This window comes from Eleutherodactylus coqui, chromosome 12 (assembly GCF_035609145.1).
Source record: "Eleutherodactylus coqui strain aEleCoq1 chromosome 12, aEleCoq1.hap1, whole genome shotgun sequence".
Lineage (NCBI taxonomy): Eukaryota > Metazoa > Chordata > Amphibia > Anura > Eleutherodactylidae > Eleutherodactylus > Eleutherodactylus coqui.
This window is the reverse complement of record NC_089848.1, coordinates 2,475,049-2,494,245: the sequence shown is the minus strand read 5'-3', so window position 1 is coordinate 2,494,245 and position 19,197 is coordinate 2,475,049. Positions and strand designations below refer to the sequence as shown.

The window sequence follows — 19,197 nt, the reverse complement described above, 5'->3', positions numbered from 1 at the left end:
GACGGGGAGCGTAGGGCAGGCTAGACAGGTCCCAGTGGTGGGGAACTCAATTATTAGGGGAACAGAGAGGGCAATCTGCCATAAAGACCGGGATCGTCGAACGGTGTTGTCTTCCTGGCGCTCGAGTTCGACACATCGCGGATCGGATTGACAGATTACTGGGAGGGGCTGGCGAGGATCCAGCGGTCATGGTGCACGTTGGCACCAATGAACAAATTAGAGGTCAATGGAGGGCCCTCAAAAATGATTTCAGGGACCTAGGGTCCAAGCTCAGGGCGCGGACCTCCAGGGTAGTTTTCTCGGAAATACTACCTGCACCTAAAGCCACACTAGAAAGGCAGCAGGATCTTAGGGAGGTAAACAAGTGGCTCCGGAGTTGGTGTAAGAAGGAGGGATTTGGGTTCCTGGAGAACTGGGCTGACTTTGCTGTTGGCTACAGGCTCTACCGTAGGGATGGGCTGCATCTTAATGGGGAGGGTGCAGCTGTGCTGGGGGAAAAGATGGCTAGAAGGCTGGAGGAGTGTTTAAACTAGGGATTGGGGGGGAGGGCAAAATGAGAAATAGTGGGGTAGCCAGTGTAGATAGCAACCTGGGTCAAAGAAATGGGAATGGGGGTCGAGCGGGGGGGGGGGGGGGGGGGGTTTGTACAGTTAGAAATGTGAGGTCAGCTATTAGTACGAATAGCAACAAAACGAATTTAAAAAACAAACATAACGATATCAATTGTATGACCACGAATGCACGAAGTCTGATTGGTAAAGTGGGTGAGCTTGAAGCAAGAATGACTGATGAGAGTTATGATATAGTTGGAATAACGGAAACATGGCTTGATGATCAGTGTGATTGGGCGGCGAATTTGCAGGGGTACAATCTCTTCAGAAGAGACCGAAGGAACCAGAAAGGGGGAGGGGTATGTCTGTACGTCAAATCGAACTTAAATCCGAGACTACGGGAGGACATAGGGGTAGGAGAAGAACAGGTGGAATCTCTGTGGGTAGAAATACAGGGAAGAAAAAAAACAACAAAATCCTGATAGGGGTTTTCTATAGACCACCAAAAGCAACAGAAGAAACTGAAAACTTACTATTAAGGCAGATAGAAGAGGTGTCAAAGCGAAACGAAGTAATTATCATGGGGGACTTTAATTACCCAGATATAATATGGGGAAATGAGACCTGCAAATCTCACAGGGGTGATAAGTTCTTGAGAGTAATTAAAGATAATTATCTGAACCAACTGGTGCAGGAACCAACAAGAGGGAGGGCCATTCTGGACCTAGTACTAACTAACAAACCGGACCGAATAAAGGGGGTACAGGTTGAGGGGCACTTGGGGAACAGTGACCACAATATAATCAACTTCCAGCTGTCATTCAATAGGAAGCCTTATCAGGGAGCGACAAACAAACTAAACTTTAGTAAAGCAAAATTTGATGAGCTTAGAACTACTATCGGTAACATTAATTGGGACAACATCCTCAAAAATATCAGTACAGAGGACAAATGGGAGGAGTTTAAAAGGATCCTAATCACCTCATGTGAGCAGTTCATTCCCTTTAAAAATAAAAGAAACTCAACTAAAAGGAAACTAATGTGGCTCGACAAGACGGTAAGGGGGGCAATAAACGAAAAGAAGAAAGCGTTCAAACTACTAAAGCAAGAAGGCAGCGAAGAAGCGCTAAAATCGTACAGGGAAAAAAACAAAATATGCAAAGATAAGATCAAAACTGCCAAGGAGGAAGCAGAAAGACGGATCGCAAAAGAGCAAAAACAACCCGAAGCTATTTTTCTACTATATTAACAGCAAAAGGATTTGCAGGGAGAGCACTGGCCCTTTAACAAATAATGCAGGGGAAATCATTGAAGATGATGGAGGGAAGGCAAATCTACTAAATAGTTTCTTTTCAAGCGTATTCACAAACGAAAAGGAAATGCCACACGAGATGCAGGGGAATAAAATAAACCCCTCGCAAAATATGTCATACCTAACGCAGGAGGAGGTGCGGAACCGGTTAAGAAGATTAAAATCAATAAATCACCAGGCCCAGATGGATTACACCCAAGGATACTAAGGGAACTAAGTGACGAGATAGCTAGGCCGCTATACCTAATATTTCTGGACACTATCAAGACCGGTGTTGTACCATTGGATTGGCGCATTGCCAACGTGGTTCCAATTTATAAAAAGGGGACCAAAAGTGAGCCTGGTAACTACAGGCCAGTAAGTCTCACTTCAGTAACGGGAAAAATTTTCGAGGGGATTCTGAGAGACGCCATCGATGAGCACCTCAAGGAGAACAAGGGAATAACTCCTCACCAGCATGGATTCATGAAGGGTCGCTCATGTCAGACAAATCTGATCAGTTTCTACGATGAAGTAAGCTCTAGGCTGGACCTGGGAGAGTCTATTGCTCTCGTATATCTGGACTTCTCTAAGCCTTTGACACCGTGCCACATAATAGGCTAATATACAAAATGAGGCAGCTCGGACTGGGCGAAAACGGGTGTAAGTGGGTAAAAAATTGGCTCAATGATAGAAAGCAGAGGGTGGTAATAAAGGGTTCGTACTCTGATTGGACCACAGTCGCTAGCGGGGGCCACAGGGTTCAGTATTAGGCCCCACTCTGTTCAACATATTTATCAACGACCTGATAGAGGGGCTGCACAGCAAAATATCAATATCTGCAGATGACACAAAATTATACAAAATAATTAATGCAATGGAGGACAATGTGCGGCTACAAACGGACCGAGATAAGCCGGGGGCTTGGGCAGGAAAATGGCAAATGAAGTTCAATGTTGATAAATGTAAGGTTATGCACATGGGCAGCAAGAATGGATGTTACCAATATTCACTTAAAGGGGTTGTCCCGCGGCAGCAAGTGGGTCTATACACTTCTGTATGGCCATATAAATGCACTTTGTAATGTACATTGTGCATTAATTATGAGCCATACAGAAGTTATCAGAAGTTTTTCACTTACCTGCTCCGTTGCTAGCGTCTTCGTTTCCATGGAGCCGTCTAATTTTCAGCGTCTAATGGCTTGCGCAGTTCGGGTCTTCTTCTTTTCTCAATGGGGCTCCGTGTAGCTCCGCCCCGTCACGTGCCGATTCCAGCCAATCAGGAGGCTGGAATCGGCAATGGACCGCACAGAAGCCCTGCGGTCCACCGAGGGAGAAGATCCCGGCGGCCATCTTCAGCAGGTAAGTAAGAAGTCACCGGAGCGCGGGGATTCAGGTAAGCGCTGTCCGGTGTTCTTTTTTAATCCCTGCATCGGGGTTGTCTCGCGCCGAACGGGGGGGGGGGGGGGGGGGGGGGGGGTGAAAAAAAAAAAAACCCCGTTTCGGCACGGGACAACCCCTTTAATGGGGTACTGCTAGGGAAAAGTGATATGGAAAAAGACCTGGGGGTACTAGTGGACTATAGACTAAACTGGAGTAACCAATGCCAATCAGCTGCTGCAAAGGCAAATAAAGTTTTGGGGTGCATTAAAAGAGGTATAGGGGCAAGGGACGAGAACATTATCCTTCCATTATATAAGGCACTTGTCAGGCCTCACATGGAATACTGCGTACAGTTCTGGTCACCGGTGCTCAGGAAAGATGTTACAGTGCTTGAGGGGGTTCAAAGAAGGGCAACTAAACTAATACATGGAATGACGGGACTGCAATACCCAGAGAGGCTATCCAAATTGGGACTATTTACTCTAGAAAAAAGGTTAAGAGGCGACCAAATAACCATGTATAAGTACATGAGGGGACAATACAAGGATCTCTCCCAGGATCTGTTTACACCCAGGACTGCGACGGTAACAAGAGGACATCCGCTACGATTAGAGGAAAGTAGGTTTCATCACCAACATAGAAGGGGATTCTTTACTGTAAGAGCAGTTAGACTGTGGAACTCTCTGCCTGAGGAAGTGGTGATGGCAAAATCCATAGAGGAGTTTAAAAGGGGACTTGATGTCTTTCTGGAGAGGAAGGACATTATAAATCTTAGGTTAATTATTAATCCTGGTATACAGGCAGGTAGAAACTATTAGGGGTTGATCCAGGGAACAGTCTGATTGCCATTAGGGAGTCGGGAAGGAATTTTTTCCCCAGAAGGGCTATTTGTCTTTTGCTCTTGGGGTTTTTTGCCTTCCTCTGGATCAACAAAACAGGAGGCTAACAGGCTGGACTAGATGGACATTGTCTTCATTCAGCCTTACGAACTATGTTACTATGTTACATTGAAAGCTTTAGTTTTGAGCTGCGTTTCCCTTAAGTATGAAAATGAACGAAAGGTCAAAAAGTTTTATATAAAACACACAAGACATTCCAGCAGATCATTTATATTTCTGTTCAATAGTAACAATTTGTCAGAACATTAAAACCTAACAAAAACGGACACAAGAAGGAAATATACCTCTATAGTCACAGACTATGTGGAGGTCACAAGGCCGACTCTGCCAGCGCCGTCAGGAATGGACTGAAGTGTCTCTTGGTATAGCAGCATAATGATGGACCTGTGAGCCCTCCGAGAGCCCTGCAGCCACTAGTTATAGCAGACTGTGCCAGAACCGACTTTCTGCATCTTCTTCCAACATAAGCATCTGAGATCTTACAAAATCACTCCGGCTGCACTTGGCAAAGTCCGCCATGTAACGTTATAGCCTCGGCTTCAAGCCTGGTGACCTTTTTATCAGTCACATTTAGTTTTTGTTTTTTTTTTATAAACAAGCAATCAAAATAAAAAAAATTAAAAACACATAAAACGTTCCTTTTTAAACAGAACTGTAGGGGCTGACCGCGCTGTTTGCAGCTCCGTTTGTTCCTTAGACGGAGTTCTGAAGTGTGTTCGGCTGATCGCGGGCTTCAGGACCTGAACGTGAAGCAGGATACATGCATATGATGTTTGGAGCCCTGCGGTCAGGTTGGGACACTTCAGGACTCTATATGACAAACGGACGGAGCTGACAGTGCGATCTGCCCCTAAATGGCAGTTATTAAACTCTGACATTAATTGATACATTATCCCAAAACATGCTGCTCCAGTCAATACATGCTTAGAAAGTAAAGGAAACCTGAAGTGGTGCACAGCATTTCAACAATAATGCAGATTGCCAAGGTGCACATTACTTCAAGCTTGGCCATTGTTGGTGTCTTGAGGAGACTGTTGGGTCTTTCAGGTTGTGTTTATAGCAAAGCAATGTGTTCTACATCTCGTGTCATTGAGGGCAATGGAATGCTGATGACGTCATTTGCTACTTTATGTTAACTTCAGGGAATGTTACTTTTAGCTATTATATACAGTCAGCCAACGCTTCAGTGTCCCAAAGTGCCAAATATTGAGGAATGCACGTGGTCTCCGCGTGGAACGCAGGCCGTCTAGATGGAATTTTTCTCTTAAACAGTCAACTAGGCGGGGTTACTCTTCGCTTTTGGTAACTCCATTTTGCCTGGTATAAAATAAATTAAAGACAAAAGTGAAAGGAAAGCTGCGGGAACCTTTTTCTAAGGAAACACATTTTGGGATTTTGGCAACATGGACATGCGATGTCCCGAGAGGTCTGCCACAGCAATCAGAATACTCATTGAGAAGTTCACCATTCTCTTCATTGCACACCAGATCTTTCAAGTAAGAGATAAGGTCATTTTCACAGCAGTGAAAACTAGTTCATATGTGGCTTCCGTTTTGGTTTTTCTTCATAGGATTCGCCATATTCATTTACTCTAGTCTTATCCACAGGATAAAGCCTGTATGGGAAGAACAAAGGAAGCCATTACTGAGAACCTTCAATCACTCGACATTGTTGTAATGACTTCGCTTTACAATGAATGATTAAGGGAAAAAATGACACTTCATGGCATTTGACTTTTTATCACATCTGTGTTTGCTGACGGTGAAAGCAGTAAAACAATGAAGAAAGCCAACGCTGCGCATGACATCAATGGGTTAACCTGATGAAGACATCCCTCTTTGTGGTGATCATCTGATTGGCGCAGGTCTAACTACCCCCCCCCCCCCCCCCCCCCCCAACACTTACTACTAGGGATTAATTGAATGCAGCCTTCATTATGTGGGAAACACCATTAAACACCCAGTAGGCGTTTGTGCAAACATTGCTCTAATATGAGAAAGGGTTTTGGACCACAATGTATCAACACGCCATACCTTGGTGCATGAAGAGGCTCATAATCCATTTACCATTACAATTCTATCACTAGTAGATCTGTGCAGAAGGGATCCTCCAGGGATCCTTTGTCCTTTCAGATAAAGTACATTTTATTTTTTTACTTTCCCCTATGCTGGGCTCACAGGACCGGGTTGGATTCCTCATGCGGGAGGCCTGCAGCGGATTCCGGCTGGGAGCCCGGCCGATGACCCTGCGTTCGGCCAGTAATTGTATTGCGGATGACTGTGTACGCATGCAGGCGATCATGCGCAGTAGTGTTATTTCCTGTGCCGTATCTGCAGCCCACATGCAATGTAATTATGCCTTATGGAAAAGGCTTTACCTTGTACCGGTGCTCCATCCTCTACTACTACTGGTGGACCCTTTATCTTTACGGCTCACATCTTGTCCTCTATCCCCCCCCCACCGGTATGGCTATCAGTGTTACACTTCAGGCGCGTGGCTTAATGCCTTATTACTGTTCTAGAATCCCTGGATTATTTCCTCTTTTCTAGTTAAGAACTGATAAGTTTTGGAAAACTTTTCAGCAATTGTTTGAAATAAAAAGGGTTTTCACCATGATAGCGTCCTTGAGCCCTGATGTCCAACGGGCATACATAGCAAGGTCTCTGACACTTCTGTCTGTACCAGTCTATTGGACATCCGCCTGAGGTTACAGTCACACGAGCGAGTAAGATATTGGGTCAAGAAATCCGGACCAAAATTGCGCTTGTCAACATGCGTGTTACCCACAAATGCGAAGAGTTTTTTATGCAACAACTCTTGGCATCACTTCTGTGAAATGACGATCCTCCGGCGCTTCACACATCAGAGGATCGGCAAGTGTTTCCAATGGGTAAGCCCACATCACGCGGCATGCAATGTGTTTGACAGCTCCATTGGAAATAAACGATGTGTTCTGAAGGACCCCAAAAAAATAGATCGTGCAGCGATTTTTTTTTTTTAGCTAGCAGCATCGCTGTGACGGAAAACATCACTCAAGTGTAGGACTAGATTCAAATTAATGGAGTTCATATTCACGCGCGGTTTGTGCATCTCGCAACACACAAAACTCGCATTTGTGTGAATTGAGCTTGATGAAGAATCCTGTCCGGACCCGATATGCGTTGCTGTGCCCGTGACCAAGTCCTATCCTTCACTCGGACTATCCCCCGGATGGCGCCTGGGTACGTCTGCCCTGCAGTGACACTGTCGTTAGCGAACAGTCTTTACAATGGCAGAGCAGTACAGAACAGGGTGTGCCATTAGAGCTAGGACTGCCTCGGGCTTATATGTACAGACTGGTAGTGGAGGCAAGTGAAGGAGAAGAATGGTAGAATTATGTGACAGAAGTACATTTAAAAAGCCAAAAAAAAAATCTATAAAAACGTTTTTCAGATGTACTTACCATCTTTGGTACAAATAAATGAGAAACACCACATCATCTCTGAAACACGCCAGTCTGTGTGATGTTGGCATGGTAATAATAAAGGCGAAGATATCATCAATAAACGTGTTAAAAGCCTGTTAAAAAACAAACAATACTTATAATTACAATACTTACAGGTAAAAAAGGGCAAAAACCTCTGGAGGCGGCAGCCTTACGCTGATTCCATCACCCCCTCTGAAAGTGAATGGGCGTTACAGAAATAGTGGAAGGCTGCTGCATTAATTGTTTCCATAAGACCCAGCGAGGTGGTCGGTCAACTAGCTGACTGCTTCTCCTCGCAGCCAGGACCTGCCGAGGCGGGAATACCCCTTTAATACATTATGGTTCAATCACGTACATTTAGGCGCACGCAGCAAAACAATACAATACTGAACTTAGAATTTTTGGGGGGAGAGAATAGCAAAAAAAAACAAGTTCAGAAATTCTGCCATTGTTTGTTTTTACGGCATTCACAACTCAGTAAAAATAATAACTTTGTCTGCATCGGCGCGATTGTTACAATCACAAGTTTGGTGAGATATATATGTATGTATATATATATATATTTTTTTTTTTACTACTTTTGCACAACAAACACGTTTTTAAGGACAGACAATTGACTGCATGGCTGCGTTCTAAGACCAGACATGGTTATTTCTCCGTCGGCGCAGCGCTGTGAGGGCTTGGTTTTTTTTATTGGTACCGTTTCGAGGTCCGTGTGGCTTTTAGATCGCCTTGTATCGTGTTTTTTGTGAAGCGAACAAAAGAAAAAAACAATTCTGGCAATAGTTTCTAAAATAATTTTTACGGCTTTCACCAAGCAAGATGAAAGAAAATGTGTATTTTTTTGACACCGTTTTTATTTTCTTTCAATTAAACTTTACTTAACTTTATTTTTACACTATTTTTTAGTCCTTCAAGTGGACTTGAAGATGCGATCATTTGTTGACTAGGATAGTACACTGCAATACTTATTTAGTGCATTCTACCAAGCCTATGGGGGTCTAATAGGCAGTGTTACATGGCTGCCATGGGAACCCACTGGTACCTTGTGACCACTTTGCAGGGTGCTGACGGGTGACGGAAGGAGCTGCCACCCTGTCATAGGCTTACATGCTGCAGTTGCTATTGATTGTGGTATGTAAGGGGTTAAACTGCCAGGATCTGCGGTTTCTCCTCTCTTCGCTCTAATAGCAGAATCCTGGCTGACAGTAATCAACCAAGCCACCACCTTAAAAAGATGTCTGTGCGGGTATGAGGCCTCCCTCACACGGGCTACAGAATGCATGTCTGTGAAGCGGATGGTGTCCAGAACATCTCATGTAACAGACCCCGCTGGGCACCAGCAGCCTCACATACATGCGTTCTGTAGCCTGTGTGAGGGAGGCCATCACTTAGGGGTTAATATGAAACCAGAAAGGGGAAAAAAAGGCAGGGAAGGTAAAGGGGGGCAGGAGGCGGGGCTGGGAGAGCGACTACAAAGAAATTACTGTCAATTAATAGATTAGAACGACTACATTGTAAGTTTGATGTTCTGGAAGGCGAATTCTGAGGCCGCGACACCAATATACTTCTGCACTAAATGCCAAGGAGGATACGAAGCAACGATGCAGCACTTACTTTATACGTGAACGCTTTCCACGGTAAATGGGCCACAGACTTCATCTGCAGATGACAAAAGATGACACTAAGTAGTCGGTAAAGATGTGACACCGGCGCATACAGTTACTATGTCACTACCAGCCGGACATGAAGGCACTAAGGAACGCTTTACCTTATAATTTACAAACAACTGCGGCAACATGAAAAGGAAGCCAAAGGCATAAACACCTGTTAAAACAGAAACAAACATTTAACCCCTTCAGGACCACAGATTCTTCACATTTTTTGTTAGTTTTTTTTCATTTCCGCCTAACAAGAGCCTAAACCTTAAAAAACAAACCAAAACCTTTTTTTAAAAACCCTTTTACTCTGTCCCTACAGAGAATTAGAACTTGTGATTATTTGATTGCCTGTTCTATATAATGCAGTACTTCAGTATTGCAATATATAGTGATTTTTAGTGTTGACTGTGAAGCCCTGCCATAAGCAGGGCCTATGTATGGCAGACCAGAGAGCTTTCAATTGGCTCCAGGCTGCCATGCGGACCCATAGGCACCCCCTGATTGTGGTGGTGCAGGAAGGGGGCTCCTTCCACTGACTGTTTAGAAAGATGAGAGGAAAGAAGAGGGAGCGGAGCACATCTATACACCGATGTCTTGGTTTGAGAAATGTGTTTTTCTCCTCCCTTAATCCATATATGGGAGTGAGATTGGCAATTCTTGACGAGTCTGAGCGGGTCCGACTGATGCAGAAAACATCACAGGTACCCAGGAGGACGTGCAACTGCATGAGATAAACATAGGGCAAAATTGTGGCTGTAAGAGGCACGAGACGCGGTCTAAGCCCAACTCCTCTGCCAAGGGAACACACCACTGCTGGCTGTGTGCCCCCAGCTAAAATACCGAGGAAGGGGCACGACGGCCCCGAAACGTACATCATATTCTGGATTAATATATAAATAGGATGTATGGATGGATGTGCCACCAGAACTCATCAACGCCTGGAGCAATTTCAACCAAACCTGGTACATATATAACTCATCCCATGGGGACAAATTTGGGGGGAGTAACGCAGCCCCACTACTCCTGGGGCGGAATACCAGAATTGCACTTGAGCAGATGTTTTTTTATTTCACAGTCTTATCTAACACAGACGACCTCCCCCTCAAATACTAATATATGACACAGATGTAGCAATGTATTACACAGATGACCCCTCCCTCCTCATATACATAATATATATATAATGTAAAATACACAGGCAGCGCCGGTTTATCAGCAGGTTCTTAATAAAAACAGAGGAGCTCAGATTAAAGCCACGTCTCGTGCCTCTAAGTGAAAAGGGATTGTGCTACAATTAGCCAGCGGTGTTGGCTTTAGGAAACAGATGTCTAGTGATCAGCTTCCATGAATCAATCATTAAATTGGCAGTTAGAGCAAACTTTAACTTTAGGTTATTTACATTAGTTGTGTTGAGAGTCAATCTAAAGTTTGCTACAATTGTGCATTTAATGTGTTAACCCCTTAGTGATGAAGCCTGTTTGCACCTTGGTGATGGATCCAAATTTTGGAGATCTGCCACTTGTGACTTTAACATACAATAACTCCGTAAAGGTTTTGCATCTCCAAGTGATTCGGACATGTTTTTTCGCCACATGTTGTACTTCATTTAGGTGGTAATAATAGACCGTTAGAACCTGTGTATATTTATTAAAAGTGGCAAAGTTGGGAAAATTTTGAAAAAAATGTTTCTTTTATTCACATTTTCAACTGTAATATCAAATATGTGCAAACATACTGATAACATTTTTGATAGGATATATATTTCCATCTGTTTACTTTATTCTGGACGCACATTTGAAAAACTTTTTTTTTTTTTTAAACCATTTAGGAGACGTACAAATGTAACATTAATTATCAGCATTTTGAGAAACACTTTGCTTTCCTGCACCAAGCCAAGATTGCAAAGGCTCATGGGTGTCAGAATGATAGATACCCCCACTAATGACCCCATTTATAAACTGCACCTCTTAATATATTCACTGAGGGGGTCAGGAGGATTTTGACACCACAATGTCTTTTCAGGAGTTAATGCAAATTAGAGGAGAAAAAATAAAAAATTTCTTATTTTGCAAATAAGTCATTTAAAGACAGGATTTTTTTCTATAGTGCACATGAAAATGAGGCTTTACACCCCAAAATGGATCCCTGTTTGTCCTGTGTTCAGAAACATACCCATTGTGGCCCTAATCTTATGTTTGGATGCACAAAGGGGCCCAAACTAAATGGAGCAGCCGGGGGCTTTCAGAGAAGACATTTTGCTTGAAGGCGTTTTTGGCCCCAATTGCCCACAAAACGATGGAGAACCCCCACAAAGGACCCCATTTTGAAAACTAGACCCCTTAACGCATTCCTCTAGGGGTGTACTGCATATCTTGACCCCACAGTATTTGACTGAATCTAATCTTTTTTTGTAGAGCAGATATGAAGACTTGTGCCCCAAAATGGATCCCCCTGTTTGTCCTGTGTTCAGAAACATACCCAGTGTGGCCCCTATTTTATGTTTGACTGCATAACGGGGCCCAAACCGAAAGGAGCACTGAAGTTCAACTGTTTTTTACACGATTGCCATTATCCGTTGGAGCAAGGAGATTGCGTCCACCATTTTGCCAACGGGCTCATGTGCCGAAGCTGGGAGGTCTGCGGACAAGTCATTTCACCTCCCCTTATGGATCAGATCCGTGATGGGAGGTGAAATTTTACCTTTGTTTTTTTTTCTTTTACATCCCCGATTATGTCTCTTGCTTGGGGATTTCAAATGTCCCTTGGCGATCCAGTCTTCTGCACATGCGTCGCCATTTTTCCTTTGGTGTGCATGCGCAGAAGACTGCCGAAGGTCCTTTTTGGGCCAGATTGTCGTGAGACATCATGGAGGACGGGGGTGAGCAGCTTCAGTGCTGTAAGGGGAGCTGAAACTCTAACTTTTTATTTACTGTCCACTTGATAGCACCAATTGCAGTCCAGGGAAATCTTCCCACAGCCCCCCATGACAGCTGCAGGTAGTCAGCTACCTCCGGGAGCCAACAGCATGGAGCTGCCATGTCCTCAGTCCACGGGGCTTTAATCCTCAGAGGAAGCATGTTTTTACGTCTCTGAGGAATAAAGCCCACCCAAGCTGGCATGGTAAAAGGTAATGAGGCTGTCACTAAGGGGTTAAGTTAAATGGTTACTGAACTTTTAAGCAACTTTAACAACATTTATCCGATAGCCATATCCTAAATCAGGTAAAATGCGAACCTCTGTGTACAACCCCATGAGGACACAGGCATTTTTTTTTCTGTTTTTCCTCCCCCTTTTTTGCCTGGCCTGATAGCCGTGAGGTCTTGGTGTTAGCAGGACGGGGTTCATCTGTCAATAGTACCCTATAAAGTCCCAGGTGGTGAATGGAAATATGTACGGCGGTAAAAACTGTGTTAACGTTCTATTGTGAGCGAGTGCAGGGGGGCTGATGTCACGGGGCGAGCGCCATATCCCCCAGGAGGTCAAAACCGCCTGGCATCTTTTGGGAAAGTAGTGATCCTCTGCCGTCACACATCCCCACGCCGCACCCCGATGTCCTCCTGATCCAACATTTGTACTCGGTCCGAAAATGAAAGGATTTAAATAAAAACTATTGCCACATACCGTTCACAAAGCTGTTGATGAGCCAGGAATACCAGCTGTAAATAGAAAGAGCGCCATCATTACAGGATCCGAGCACGTTACGGAATATCCCGTCCGCTAACCTCTCGCATTGTATGGATTTACACATAGTAGTGAGGGTGAATGCAGACGGCCGGCTCAGATCCTCGCAGTGGGATGCCACCCGTGCCCCTGCAGTGACCTCTCCCTTACCCGTCCGGCGTCTGCTCTCTGCACTGCGATGTGCCAGCTTGCGCACAGCCTCACATGCGCAGTGCATAGCCGGCGTGTCAGCCATGACGAGGCTCGCACTGAAATAGGACGTGCCATGATTTTGTTTACCGCACAAGTTTTTACGCGGTCAAATCGTGGCTGTCTGCATAAACTAAAGCAATTCAATGGCAGCGTGCCACGGCGGAAGTTCTGCACAAAATCTGGCCGTGGAGTTTCCGCCCGTGAGCATTCAGCCTAAAGCTTTGATTTTCCCAATACAGTGAAGTGCATAAAGCGTTATAAGGCCGCCGGCGGGGCCGAGGAGCTTACCTTTTATACCTGACATTCAGCAGGGAGTACACGGCTCCGCCCACACACAGGGGGTACAGCAAGTATGACAAGTACTTCATAGCCTTAGGAAGGAAAGACAAGAAGGATTTCTGGGAGTGCTGCGACGTACGACAGTTTGCGGTTACATTGACAACCATTAACGGTCTGAATAACATGTGGCGCACAACTGGCAGTGTAAGCTGCAGCCCGTAATACCGCCAAACCCACCAATCTGTTTACTGTATCCATGGGCTGGGAATGTCATAGCGTCAGAAATAAAAGCAAAGCCATACTCAACGCGGTAAGGGGCCCCCGATCCAGCAGAGCTCTAGTCTACACCCCTCGGGTCCCAGAAGGTGCCAATCACAAGCTGCAGTGCTTCATTGCAATCATGTGCCGGCTGCAGCAGAGATCAGGGCTCTAGCGCTAGACTGGACGGGCCATGACACTCTTCAACCACCGGCCATTTTTCAGGTTTGTTTTCTTAATGACCTCCTTCTGGAATCATGAGGTGCCGCTCCGGCCTGCACATGGATATAGCATGTAGGCATTATATCGTGTCACTGGTATGATGGACACGGACAGTTTCTTATAACGCCCTTGTGTTTTCCGCATGGCATTGTATGGCCTGAGTACTTGATCAGACATGTCAACCCCTCCTGCATACCTGTTGTAGTCAAGGACTGGCTTGGGGGTCTCTGCACTGGTAGCTCCTACTGGGCAGGGGGTACTGCTGTGGCCGTGTATTGTGCTTATTATAAGGGCATCCTTCTATTGTTGGCGCTGCATGATGCCCGGCTTTCACCCCTTCTGAGCATTTGCCTAGGCAGCGACTTAGAAAACAAAAAACAGGAAAGCCCCCCTAGCAGCACCACATGCTGAAATAGGGGAACACTGCTGTAATATTATCCAGGTAGAGGAGGTAAACCTGATCCAGCAGGGGGCACCAGCTGCTATACAATTACACCTGCTACTCCCAGGAATGGGGAAGGGGGCAGTCCGAGAAGTCAATTCTTGTATCCTTCCCTCCGTATATCCTGACCTTGTGGGTATACCCGCACAGCTTAGGCATCTGCATGCCATGACTGCAAGTACTGATGGAATTGAAGCCTCCCTTTAACATCCATGCAAATGTTCTTCTTGGGGATATACGCCTGGAAATACCCGGCACGGACGCTCCATTAGGGGCCCGATTTCATCTAAGCGATCAGACTTGGGGTCATCACTGGGTGGGCGCTGCGTATGGTCTTTATAATGAAGGAATCTTCAGATCGCTTCAAAGTGTGGAACATTGGGGTGTGGTATAAAATGTCCGGGCCCCAGTGGGCCCTAATGCTCGACTTCTTTACCAGCCGACACCGGGGGGTGCAAGTATAGCACTTGCATGCCCGGCCTCAGTGGATCACAAACCTTTAGTTCATAAGCTTACATGGCGAGGAGTAGCTGACAGATTCCTCTTACGGAGGGGAGCAGGGCTTCACATTCTTTTCCCCGCCCCGGGGACTCCTGAGAGCTGGCCGCCCCCCCCTGGGGACTCCTGAGAGCTGGCCGCCCCCCCCCCTGGGGACTCCTGAGAGCTGGCCGCCCCCCCCCCTGGGGACTCCTGAGAGCTGGCCGCCCCCCCCCTGGGGACTCCTGAGAGCTGGCCGCCCCCCCCCTGGGGACTCCTGAGAGCTGGCCGCCCCCCCCCCTGGGGACTCCTGAGAGCTGGCCGCCCCCCCCCCTGGGGACTCCTGAGAGCTGGCCGCCCCCCCCTGGGGACTCCTGAGAGCTGGCCGCCCCCCCCCTGGGGACTCCTGAGAGCTGGCCGCCCCCCCCCCTGGGGACTCCTGAGAGCTGGCCGCCCCCCCCCTGGGGACTCCTGAGAGCTGGCCGCCCCCCCCCTGGGGACTCCTGAGAGCTGGCCGCCCCCCCATGGGGACTCCTGAGAGCTGGCCGCCCCCCCCTGGGGACTCCTGAGAGCTGGCCGCCCCCCCCTGGGGACTCCTGAGAGCTGGCCGCCCCCCCCTGGGGACTCCTGAGAGCTGGCCGCCCCCCCCCTGGGGACTCCTGAGAGCTGGCCGCCCCCCCCCTGGGGACTCCTGAGAGCTGGCCGCCCCCCCCCTGGGGACTCCTGAGAGCTGGCCGCCCCCCCCCCCTGGGGACTCCTGAGAGCTGGCCGCCCCCCCCCTGGGGACTTCTGAGAGCTGGCCGCCCCCCCCCCTGGGGACTCCTGAGAGCTGGCCGCCCCCCCCCTGGGGACTCCTGAGAGCTGGCCGCCCCCCCCCTGGGGACTCCTGAGAGCTGGCCGCCCCCCCCCCCTGGGGACTCCTGAGAGCTGGCCGCCCCCCCCTGGGGACTCCTGAGAGCTGGCCGCCCCCCCCTGGGGACTCCTGAGAGCTGGCCGCCCCCCCCTGGGGACTCCTGAGAGCTGGCCGCCCCCCCCTGGGGACTCCTGAGAGCTGGCCGCCCCCCCCTGGGGACTCCTGAGAGCTGGCCGCCCCCCCCTGGGGACTCCTGAGAGCTGGCCGCCCCCCCCTGGGGACTCCTGAGAGCTGGCCGCCCCCCCCTGGGGACTCCTGAGAGCTGGCCGCCCCCCCCCTGGGGACTCCTGAGAGCTGGCCGCCCCCCCCTGGGGACTCCTGAGAGCTGGCCGCCCCCCCCCTGGGGACTCCTGAGAGCTGGCCGCCCCCCTGGGGACTCCTGAGAGCTGGCCGCCCCCCTGGGGACTCCTGAGAGCTGGCCGCCCCCCTGGGGACTCCTGAGAGCTGGCCGCCCCCCTGGGGACTCCTGAGAGCTGGCCGCCCCCCTGGGGAGTCCGGTCCTAATGGGTCCACAGGGTCATTATTGTAGTCTACAGCTACATTATATCATGTGTTAGAGCTTCTGGTCTCCGGCGTGACATGCGGCTCCATCACTCACCTGCGTATCGTACTCTTCAGTCTTCTTTTCAGATTCACTGCAGCTTCCAAACTATGAAGAAAGTAAGAGTTACACACTGAAGTATGAAGACCGTCTTCAGAGAGACTTACAGGGATCTATAGTATGAGGGACAACAGCAGCCAAGACGGCGAGACACAACGGTTGTACGCAGCTCCTACAACCGGGAGAACGGACTGCACACAATACAGGCTGAACAAAGGAAAAGCAAACAAAACTTAAGAAGGATCTAAAGACACAAAACTGCATAGTCTGAAGACAGCCGGGATCCTGCTGTAAGCATTTAACCCCTTCCCTGCTATGGTTACTAGCAATCATGGCAAATAAGTAGGTGACAGGAATAAGGGGCTCCCCTGTCACCCACCCAACAATGCAATTTTGACATGCTGATGGGTTTTCATGGCAACAGGAGGACTGACGAAGGCCTTCATATCTGCCAAGTAGCTCGGCCTATCAGATTCCGCCTTCGGCGGTATAAGCCTAGTACATCGCATTACAGAGGTAATTCAGTGTACTATGGTAGTCTCATTCAAGGTCCTAAAAACAGTGTGAAAAAAGTTCAAAGTTTAGTAAAAAAAAATCAAGTGTAAATCACAAAAAAAAGAAAACCAATTTCCCCCACGAAGCTCTTAGGTCGCCTTCACGCTAGCATGAAAAATCGCATGAGATTTGTGTGTTGCAAGACACACAGATATGAACCGCATTCATTTGAATGGAGTCACACAGATGGTCGATGTTTTCCTGCATGGCACTGGGATGTGATGCTATGCAAGAAACATATCGGAGCATGTTCTATCCGGCTGCGAGATCTCGCAACGCAGCCCCATTGGGTTCATGGGGCGGGAGGCAGCAGTGCCGGACCCATTCAAAGCAATGGGAGAACTCCGATCCTCTGCTGATGCCGTGACAACCGCGGCCCAGGAATCCCCTCCTCCCAGAAAACGTCTCACATCCACGGGGTTTTTACATGGATGGCGAGCGCGATATGGGGGCAGAAGTCATGGTCTGATACCGCCCACGCCAGTGTGAAGGCAGCCTTAAAAATAAGAGGCTCGCATACATAATGGGCATCGCCGCGCTCGCCATCACCTGAGCAATGGAAATACTTATTCCACAAAATGGACTACGCAAAAATGATTTAAACAAAAAATGGCAGAATCGCTATTTTTCGTCTGTCCGCATCGCAAAACATGAAATAAAAAGCAACCAAAAAGGCGCATGAACTCCAAAAACGTATCAGTGAAAAGTACATCTCGGTAAGACACAAGAGGAGACCTAGAAACAAGGGACGGGTCTTGGAACGCAGCGATTCCATGGAAAAGCCTACCTTGATGGCCGGCGTGGCCCCCCTCCACTGGAAGGAGATCTTCAGGGCTTTCTTCACCTTCCACACCTGACATCAGGACACAAACAAGAAGTACGTTTACTGGCGTCATCATCAGGGGGCCGAGCTGCGTTATTACATGAAGCGCACACAGGGGGCCTCGGTAACTACATCCCCGCAGCGCCGGGAGGAACGGGGGGCGTTTATACCTTCATAGCAGAGATTCCCTCCAACCATCCAGTACTATTTCAAGTAAAGCCGTGGCACCATTATATAATAGGCCACTATTAAGGGGCCATGTTCACGGTTATTGGGGACGGACCCCCCGCATTGGCCAACAGTTTTGATTTGAAAAACCCCTTTGATTGAGTTAAAAAATAAGTATATATAACATTTCAAACCCTTCAATATGCTGCAGCGATTGGCCTACTATATACTATAGGACTGCGTTCGGCTCTGTTCACACTAGTACCACTGCTTCAGTTCATAATAGCCATGATGGATTCATATTTAACTCCTTAGTGACCCCCAGACACCCTCTGCCGGCGGTGACTAATGGGCTTTACTCTGATGCAGCGCCTTTTTATGGAGCTGCCCTATGTCGGTAGGAACGAGGACTAGTAACAGCGTAGCATCTGCTCCAGTGTGTGTGTGTGTGTGTGTGTGTGTGTGTGTGTGTGTGTGTGTGTGTGTGTGTGTATGTGTATATATATATATATATATATATATATATATATATATATATATATATATATATATATATATGTGTGTGTGTGTGTGTGTGTGTGTGTGTGTGTGTGTGTGTGTGTGTGTGTGTGTGTGTGTGTGTGTGTATATATATACGCACACACACATATATTATATATATATCTGTAAAACTTAAAGTAGAAATATGTTAACCCCTTAGTGACGGCCCCATAGTGTTTTTACGTCCTAGCCAAGTGGGCTTTAATCCTTGAGGACATAAAAACATGCATCCTACAGGGATTAAAGCCACGTGGGCCATGGAAGTGAAAGCTCCATGCTGTCGGTGCCCAGAGGTAGCTGACATGGAGCCATCATGCCGGGCCGCGGGGAGCCCCCTGGCAAGGTGATCGGTGCTATCCAATGGATCGCGCTGATCGCATTAAAGTGCAAAAAAGTTTTTAAAAAGATCAGATCCATGGGGGCAGCTGAGAATACTCACCCCTGTCCCACGGTTATCTGGTCCTCTGGGAGCAGACGCCGGCCTTCTGCGCATGCGTGCCAGCAGCATTATGTTAGCCGCATGCACACAAGGACGGGAGCCGCAGCAAATTTGAAATCTCATAGTTCCTGAAGGTAGCTGGGAGGCGATGTCACTGGGGACCGTGGATAATGGCGATCACAGAAAAGTGAAAAAAAAGTTACAATTTCACCTCCCCTCATGGATTGGATCCATGAAGGGAAGTGAAAATACTCACCCCTGTCCTCCATGATTCCTGGGGGCGATGTACAACTGCTGTGGGCTCCTGCGCATGCGCAGAAGGCCAGAGAGCTTAGGATATTTAAAATTCCCCTGCAC

At 47.8% G+C, this 19,197-nt stretch overlaps 1 protein-coding gene across 1 annotated transcript in view; it reads right to left on the bottom strand.

Moving 5' to 3' along the window:
• Positions 1-4,317: 4,317 nt before the first annotated feature.
• Positions 4,318-19,197, bottom strand: part of CLPTM1L (CLPTM1 like) — a 55,484-nt gene continuing 40,604 nt past the window's right edge. Inside the window, exons 11-18 of the mRNA XM_066585398.1 lie at positions 17,658-17,723; positions 16,313-16,363; positions 13,412-13,494; positions 12,872-12,906; positions 9,361-9,416; positions 9,207-9,251; positions 7,566-7,681; positions 4,318-5,738 (exon numbers count right to left, since the gene is read on the bottom strand). Coding sequence (XP_066441495.1) covers positions 5,654-5,738; positions 7,566-7,681; positions 9,207-9,251; positions 9,361-9,416; positions 12,872-12,906; positions 13,412-13,494; positions 16,313-16,363; positions 17,658-17,723 — 537 coding nt within the window. The 3' untranslated portion in view covers positions 4,318-5,653. The remainder of the gene's footprint in view (positions 5,739-7,565; positions 7,682-9,206; positions 9,252-9,360; positions 9,417-12,871; positions 12,907-13,411; positions 13,495-16,312; positions 16,364-17,657; positions 17,724-19,197) is intronic.